Source organism: Mchenga conophoros, linkage group LG17 (genome assembly GCF_057382185.1).
Source record: "Mchenga conophoros isolate Kocher_MC1m ecotype Shallow Benthic linkage group LG17, M_conophoros_male_GT1.1, whole genome shotgun sequence".
Taxonomy (NCBI): domain Eukaryota; kingdom Metazoa; phylum Chordata; class Actinopteri; order Cichliformes; family Cichlidae; genus Mchenga; species Mchenga conophoros.
Genome location: NC_140542.1, coordinates 18325465 through 18334512, shown reverse-complemented (window position 1 = coordinate 18334512; position 9048 = coordinate 18325465). Strand labels below are relative to the sequence as shown.

The window sequence follows — 9048 nt, the reverse complement described above, 5'->3', positions numbered from 1 at the left end:
TGTGATTATTATCATTTTTGTTAATGTGAAATATGTGCCGTGGTTCCTATATGTTGGGAAACACTGGTTTAGATTAAAATAGCAAACAACACTTTGACATAATATTTCTGCACCAGCAAACTGAAAACAATACATGATGTGCACTGTCCTTAAAAGCTGAGTAAACTGGACAAATGGAGGACAAAAACAAACAAAAGACAAAAAGTGTCAGGGAAAGGCGGACTTATGAAAATGACACAACTGGACTGAAAATCAGAGGAAAACTTCTGATGGAGAGATGGATCGAAATCATTTTCAGTATGTACAGGTCATCAGGTGAGCTTTATTAAAACTGATGAATTATGAACATACACACATCTGATCAGCAGCAACATCACAATGATCCCAAACACACTGCCAGTGCAGTAAAAACACACCTGATAGTTCTGTGTTTCTATGTAAAACAGAATTATCCAAAGAAGAGCTGTGAAGCCTGCAGACGCAGAGATGACAAAGTTCAGACTGAAGAATAAAGGTACTTACATCAAAACTGTTTTTGCCTTATATTCTGTATTTTACATTTTTGTTTCTACACTTCAATAAATCACTGCACTGAAATGAAGCGAGTGCAAGAGTTTTCTAAAACTAAGAATGAGCATGAAAGTGTTACCTCATGTTCACGTGTTAAAGGCAGAGTTTGGGTTGCTTGTCGGGCGAGAAGATGCTTCATGCAGTTTTACCTCCTGATGTTGGCAGCAGTTCTGGTTTAAAGACTGACACGGCGCTCAGCTTGATTTCTCCCGGGACTATTAAACTGGAATTATTCTCAGCACTCAGCCCGTCAGGAGGGCGGTGCTAGATGTTTGTGGAGGTGAAGCAGAAATAAAGACAACAGAGGAGCCGCTTGTTTCGTTTCCTTTTATTCTCCAATAAATGTCTTTACAAATGTTCTCAGATGATGACGGCATCTGGAAGGCCGAGCTGAAGGCCACACAAAGGACACTTGGAAAACGACAGTCTGTGTTTACAGAGAATAAACGCCGCGCTCTTCGGGGGAACATTCACTCCAAGTAGAAACTCTGCCGACACAATAAATAGTTTCCAGAGCAATAACACAAAAACACTCAGCAGACACACTCTAAGAGGAAATGTTACTGCAGGTATTTAATTTGTAAAACCAAATCGACTGGCCCGTTACTTAGAGCGCTCCCCAAAAACCGCTCAGGAAGTCACTCGTTCAGTCACTCGACAGATTCAAACCGTAAAACTGAAGCACTACGAGTCTAACAGCAGCGGCGGCGATGAACCGGAGGGAATGTAGGCGACGACCTGCTTCGATTGTTACGATTCAAAGAAATGATTCACAGTTTGACAACCAATTCGTTGTGATCAGACGAGGAAACGACGGGGGTGTGTGCATGTGTGTGTGGATAAACCGGCGCGATGAAGAGGTCAGTGATTCCACGTGGGAGGGGGCGGAGTCTGAGGATGACCACTGCTAAAACCACTGCGGAGTCTGCTAAAACCCTGGGGGAGGTGGGGCGGGGTCAGCTCAGGCTTTCTTCTCTTCAAGGATCTTGTGGAGCTCGTCGGCGTCCTCGGAGGTTTTGACCCGAATCAGCAGGGGGACGGGGGTGGTGGGGTTCTTGTCGTCAACGGGCGGATTTGGCACGCACACCACCATCACGTTATTCTTCCCCACCCGAGTGCATGGCATGGATGGCTGCACGATGATGTTCAGCAGGATGTTTCCTGGAGGAGGAGAGAACGTTATACAAGCAGAAGACCCGGCTTTAAAATTAATATTTATATTTGGTGACTTGAAGATTTCTAATTTTGTGTTTTGTGTTTATGTTATGCTAACACAGCTGTTTCGCTAGCAATCATGTAGCACATCATTATTTACCAGCTGGTCCAACAAACAAAAGTGAGCCTTATAGTGCGGAAAATACAGTACAAAGAAATATTTTATTAGTGTCCTTCAGCGATTCCTGTTGGTTAATCTGCAGATTATTTCTGAATCTGTGGATTTGATGTTTGATAAAAATGGAGGTTAAAAGCTGTACCAGTTCCAGATCTTCCAGCTGTTTGTGGAAGAAGTTTCACTTGCTCTCAATTTAAAGCTTTATCTTTGATATCGTTGATTAGCTGCAGTAATCCTGATCGAGTCCTTTCATGTCATCAAGGATTTGATCCGTTTTCATTGTTGAAGCAGCAGTGCTTGTATCTGACCAGCAGGTGGAGCAGTCTGATCACAGTTCAGACCTCATGAAGAGGAAGCTGCTGAATGTGGATTATTTTTATGCTTTTAGGTGTTTTGGATGTTTCTGGGCCTAAAACCTGAAGCTCGACATATTAAATGTTTCACTGTTGTAGGTTTGATGCGGCTTATTACAATTATAAGTGAGCAGTTATTGGTTACACCACTTTAAATGATCTGTGTTATTTCAGATTACACTTTAAAGTCTATTTGTGTCCCCTTTGTTTTTGTTAGGACTAATCTGACACAGTGACCATCCTGACAAACATCACGCACGTTTGATTCTTTAAACCTGATCATCTCTGACATTAATGTGTTTGTTTGATTTAAAGAAAAAAATCTCAAGTTGGATTGAATATTGTGATGACATCAGATGTTTTATATAAAATCAATCTGTCGACGCGATGCTCTCACCCAGGTTGGTATCGGCTCGGATGATCATCTGAGTTTTCCCCTCGGTTGTCTTTTTGAGGTGCAGCGTTCCCACTCCTTTATCTTTGAACTCCGACTCTTTCTTATAGAACATTTTACACCTGGAAGCAGAGCAGACAAGAAATTAATAAATTACAAATCACTTATAATTAAATAAACAGGATTATTTTTAAAAAACAAAGTTCAGAGTCGATGGGACACTTTCGGGGTTTTTAGTGATGAAGATTTAAAGTCTGCTCTCTAAATCTTACTAAGATGGAGGAAGCTTACAGCAGGTTGGAGATTCCTCCATCAGCTGCAGGTCAAGTTCATTTCTCATTGTGTTCTTTTAAAACTTGCTGGAAGTTTGTATTTCATGACTACAATAGGATAACATAATGATCTGTCTGCTCCTCTCTGAGAGGAGGTGAACTCCGTGAGTGCAGGGAAAGGACAAACAGCCAGGGAGATGAGAAGCTGAACCAACAGCTGGAAGCTACAGAGCTACAGTTTCTCATTTTTTCTAAGCCCTCTCCTTTTCCTCCATCTTTGTCTAAAAATGTGATCCAATCAGCTCCAGCTGGCTTCAAAAGCATTACTAAGCTCCTCCTCCTGATAACCTTCAAGATGCAGTGTGAAGTTAATTTTTATTAAATAATTTGACTGAAATTCATTTATTCTAACTTCACTTGTATTCACCACAGCTCTGAGTTCTGTGCACAACGCTGCTCCTGTTTCCTCCTTTTCAGATTGATTTCTATGTGAAGCTGAAGCTCGACCTGCAGCTTCAGGGTGAAACATTTCAGAAACTTACTTCTTGGAGTAGAAAGCATCGTCCTCTTTCACCTCTTTGACCTCCGGCTTGGGCGGGTCTTCCGACTCCTCGTCACCGTTTTCGTCTACAAAAAAAATATCAATAAAATTAAATAAAATATAAAAATTATATATATATAAATATAAATCACATCATGTTTTTTCCTTTCATGTTGAATCTTTGTCTTTCAAACTGCTGATAAAATGAGCACTGATTAAGTTTTAACTGATTTATTTAAACTATTTAAAATCATTTTCAAATAATTTCCAAACTCATCCCATTTGATCTTCACAGTAAAAAATATGAGACAGAATCTCAGCTTTAAAACTTAGATATAACTTCATGTATTTGAGTGTTTTGCTGACCTGTGGGTTGAGCGTCCTCGGCTTTCGCCCCACTAAAGGACAGCGGAGCGGCTGATCCTGGAGCTCCGAACACTGAGGTCTGACTGGAGGAGGAGGAGGAGGAGGACGAGAAGGAGAAGCTGGGGGGATTCGATTTGTTCCCTAAGGAACCCAGAACTGAGCTGTCCACCTTCTTGCCAAAGTTGAACGTGACTCCAGCAGGGATTGGAGCGGCGGCGGAGCTTTTCTCCCGTGTTGATTCGTCCGTTGTGTTTTTGGTGAAGGAGAACAAGGCAGCAGGAGTGGAGGTCGCTGAGCTGCTGCTGGAGGAAGATGAAGGAGGAGGAAGAACTGCGGCCGTGGCTGGCAGCGTCCCTCCATGCTTCTTCTTCTCTTCGGAGCCTCCTTCAGCTGATCCGCCGCCATACTGGCGCTCAATGCTGGCCAGGTGGCGCTCGTAGTCCCTGAAGATGGGGTTGAGGTCGCACAGCGGGTTGTCGTTCACGTGTTTGGTGATCCAGTCCCGCACTGAGCAGTTGAGCGCCGTGAGCTGCCGGCTGTACTCTTTATTGCTGCTGCTGGAGCTCTGACTCGCACTGGTGGCAGAGCCATTGGTCTGCTTGGTGGCAATATCAGTGGCGGGTTTAGCCGAGGATGGCCCGTTAAACGTCAGACCTTCGAGGAAGGAGAAAGTGTTAGTGATGGCATAGAAAGCTCAGCTTAGGAAGAAGGAAGCAGAATAAGAGAGTTACACAGGGCGATCGTGGCTCAAAGAGTTGGCAGTTCGTCTTGTAACCGGAAGGTTGCCGGTTCGAGCCCCGGCTCGGACGGTCGTGTCCTTGGGCAAGACACTTCACCTGCCGCCTACTGGTGCTGGCCAGAGGGGCCGATGGCGCGATATGGCAGCCTCGCTTCTGTCAGTCTGCAGCTGTGGCTACAACTGTAGCTGCCTCCACCAGTGTGTGAATGAATAGTGGAATTGTAAAGCACTATATAAATCCATCATTATTATTATTATTAAAACAAAGAGTCGGAAAATTTGGTTTTTTAAAATCGATCATAAAGATGAACTGCTGTGAGCATCCTGAACACATTTTACACCCACAAGAGATCAATAAACTCATCATGTCCATGTCTTAGCATTTTTAAAGCTTCTAAAAACTAATGAAGACATTTTAACACAAAAAGAAAGCTCATTTATGGATCACATTCAAAGGACGAACAGGAATCTGAGCTGAAACTATGGAATGGCACATAAAGAGGAAATAGTTTCCGATTAATAACTGATCGAGCTGATCAATGTTTTGCTCACCAGGTGCAGACGAGGACGCTGCAGGCGAGGCGAAACCTCCGAAGGAGGGCGTGCCGCTGTTCCCATTCGTCAGGCCGCCGAGGCCTTTGAAGCCTCCGCCATTCCCAAACCCGGAGAACGGAGTTGGAGTTGGAGCTGAGCTGCTGCTTGCCGCCGCGGTCAAGGAGAAGCCTTTAAAGCCTTTAAATGCTCCACTGCCCTCGTTCTGAAACAGGGAAACACTCAGATTACTTCATGATTATAATCAGACGCAACAGGTAAACAATGGTTTTCTCCTCGTACCTCGGTTCCAGTGTTTCTGCGTTTGGCCTTCTTGATTGCTCGATTCTTAAGCACATCTTCACTTGCCACTGAAAACGTCCCGGCCTGAAGGAGGACAAGAAAGTCAGACTCACATAATTCCAACTTCCTGAAGCCAGACTTACAGTTTCAACATGGCCTCTTACCTCCTCGCCCTCCTCCTCCTGATCCCAGTTCCTGTCCGTGAGCTCCTTATCAGCGATCCTCTTCGCCATCCCACTGGCTCTGTAACAAAACATAAGAATTCAGTTTGTGTTCTCTTTCATTTTTTTTCTAGGGTTTAGTGCGTCTTAACCAGCATTTTACAGAATTGAACTGAATAAGAAGTAGAAAAGATTCAGAACACAAAAACAAAACAGGATTATTATTGATAACTATTGATTAACCAGCTGGTGTAAATCAGATAACAGAGCTCAGTTTGTCTATTAGCACAATTACTCAATTTTATGGACAGTTTGTTACAATTACTATTTAATCTAAACTATTTTAGTTGACTTTTCTTGTTAATATCACTACTGTTAACATTTTTCTGCTCATCTTCTAGATCTGGCTCAATGCTCCAGAACAGAAATCTGTGGAAGAATCCACAGATGTCCAAAGTAGGGCTGCCACAAACGATTATTTTGATAGTCGACTAGTCACCGATTATTTTTGCGATTAGTCGACTAATCAGATCATCATCCATTGGACGTAAAACGTACAGCTTATTGCACCAGCAGCATCTGCTCTTATATAACTATCATTAGCTTACAGCTTTAAGTGTTTAAGGTATGTGCTAACTAAAAATAAAGACAAGATGATAGTTTGTTTCGGTGAAGTTTAATAAACTCCTTGCTATCTAAAATATAACAGGACACCGGAGTAGATTCTCCAGCATCTCACACTTCTGATAATCAGTTGTCTGCTTGACGTTTATTCAGCTGTGTAAAAACTATAACTTTAATCTCAGCCAAACAGATTTACTCAGGAACAAATAAAATACTAAAAAAAAAAAAAAAAAAAAAGCCAAACAATAACATTTTTAAGTTATCTAAGTGACTCATATGTTTAACCTGAGTAGCGAAAGACGGCGGTGGGTTTGAAAACGATTTGCCGGGAGTCCGGTGTTCTCACGGCTCTAGTTAGCCTAGCCCCCGGCTAGCTATCGAGCTAGTGGGTAACAGACGTCTCCGAAAACGTCGGAGCGCTTTTGAAAATATGCGGTGTCTTGATAAACTGAGCAGATATTTAAGGTTTCCACAGCTACATTCCCGCCTGAAAATATGTTAAACGTTTATTTTGTGACCCAGAAAGAATAATAAGAGTAATATTAAAACTAACTAGCTGCCGCCATTGTTGGAAACTGAGCTGGGCCGCGCTATGAATTCTGGGACACAGCTTCTTCTTCGGGGTTTAATGGCAGCTGGCATCCTTGTACATGCAGTGCTGCCATCTTCTGTTTCAATCCGTTATTACACTCTTAAATCCTACTACATATTCCTGCGTCTTTTGTGATCTTACAAAGCTTCAAACGACGCGTCGACTATTAAATCAGTCGTGGACGATTTTGATAGTCGACGTAATCGTGACTAGTCGACTAATCGTGGCAGCCCTAGTCCAAAGCTGCCCACAGACTGAACCTTAACTTACTGAACCTGAGCTTTTATCTCACCTACTTTCAGTATTACTTCACCTGAACACACCACTCTGCTTTTTCTCCAATAAAACACCTGATATTCAAGTGAACAGGCAACAGGTAACAACAGGTGTAAATCTGAGCTTTGGATGGCTATTCTGAACATTTAAAGGTTTCACCTCAAAATGTGAAACAATAAATTGAGCATTTTGCTAAAAGAAAGTAGTGCGTCAAATGATAAAAAGCTCCAAATTCTTTACAGCTTTTCGCCAAAAACCCGGCTTCATTTGGTGTTTAGTTATTAACGGAGGCCGATAATCACCGATTAATCGACTATAAACCGCTGTGGTGGAGCTTCTGTTCGAATATTCTGGATGGTGTAAAGGTTGAAACATACCTGTGAATTCCTAGTGCGGTCCAAGGAAAGCTGATGTTTAACTAAATCAAATGCACAGGGTTAAGCACTCCTGTCAGGCAGCCTTTATCCGGGTTAACCATCAACTAGCCTGATTCGGTTAGCGCTTCTTTCCGGGTATAATCAATCACCTGTGTACCTGAGCCGAGAGATTTTCTAACAAACGTTTTACTCAGATTTCCGATTACTGAAAAACTGGCTCCTGATAAAGTGGCCTACCATTACCGGAGCACACACCGAGGCCACCTGGCCTGTCCACTCCGGTGTCTAACATCATGTTCTGGCTGTTAGCCGCGGAACTAAACAAGCAAGCTAACCGGGCCGCTCACAAGCAGCTAATGTTAGCCAGCAGGCTAATGGCACGAGCTCCTCTCGTTTCCGGCGTTTAATGATTTTTTGTTAACAGGTAAATGTGACGCACCTTGTCTGTAACGTAAAGTCCGGTCTCTGCCTCCGCGCGGCTCTGACAGCTCCAGGTAACGTCTGGCTGAACACCTTAACAGGTAACACCGCTCTGTGTTTTTGAACAAACCTCCTTACGCCGCCATTTTACAGAGCGGGTTTGCGCGGCCCATTTTTCACGCATGCGCACCACAAAGCGGCCTTTAGTCTGGGAATTGTAGTCCATATGTTTTTTTAAAACGATAATAAAAGGTTAAAAAACGCAAAGGTAAATGCATACTACGCACATAAATTATATTAAATATTAAATATGTCACCGGTGATTATTTAACTTTATATGCAGGGTGAAGGGTCTTGCTTAATGGTCACAAGCCCTAGTGACTTTCAATCTGTGGTCCAGTGGCCAAGCTCTGCACCACCACCGCTCCGAAGGGGCAGCTCTGCACAGGTAAAACATGCAGGGTTAGTTCAAAATAGCTCCCCTCCGACAGCCAAACCCATCTGTTCTCTGATTCGATTGTTACATTTGTGCTTGACATGACATTGACCAATCAGATGAAAGGAAGAAAAATAGGGTCAGAATTCGTACTTGCAACTTGCAGAGATTCACACGTTTTTTTTGGCTAAGTCCACACACAAATCTTTTTTACGCACACACAAATTCTTTTCACAAATACAAATCCTGATTTACAAGTACAAAATATTTATGACCACATTTTGAGCCCATACACATGCTCAGCATCATATCCAGAGGTTGTCTTCTGAAAATGGATGTACGAGTGCTGCCAGCATTATTACAGAGGTTGGAGGCATGGAGAGTCAGCCTGTCAGTGCTCAGACCAAATGCCGCACACTGCATCACATGGCTGTCGTCCCAGAAGGAAGCCCACAAACAGTTTGCTGAAGACAAGCAGACTACGGACATGGATTACCTGTGGTCTGATGAGACCAAGATAAACTTACTTGGTTCAGATGGTGTCAAGGGTGTGTGGTGGAAACCAGTACAAAGAGAGTGTGTCTTGTCTACTGTCAAGCATGGTGGTGTGATGTCATTGTTTGGGGCTGCATGAGTGCTGCTGGCACTGAGGAGCTACAGTTAATTGAGGGAACCATGAATGTCAACATGTACGGTGACATACTGAAGCAGAGCATGATCCCCTCCCTTCAGAAACTGGGCCACGGGACAGTATTCCAAC

At 43.2% G+C, this 9048-nt stretch overlaps 1 protein-coding gene across 2 annotated transcripts; it reads right to left on the bottom strand.

The window, feature by feature from the left end:
- Positions 1-883: 883 nt before the first annotated feature.
- nup50 (nucleoporin 50) lies at positions 884-8022 on the bottom strand. Of its 2 annotated transcripts, none has more exons than XM_085251191.1 (8): positions 7872-8022; positions 5567-5645; positions 5403-5486; positions 5121-5325; positions 3830-4483; positions 3465-3549; positions 2654-2772; positions 884-1731 (listed from the first exon to the last, which is right to left on the bottom strand). In XM_085251191.1, the coding sequence occupies exons 2-8, from the start codon at positions 5633-5635 to the stop codon at positions 1532-1534; spliced, it is 1416 nt and encodes a 471-aa protein (XP_085107317.1). In that variant the 5' UTR covers positions 5636-5645; positions 7872-8022; the 3' UTR covers positions 884-1531. The 2 variants fall into 2 exon arrangements, with proteins under 2 accessions (XP_085107317.1, XP_085107318.1); XM_085251192.1 differs by lacking the exon at positions 7872-8022 and adding an exon at positions 7433-7766.
- Positions 8023-9048: the final 1026 nt, after the last annotated feature.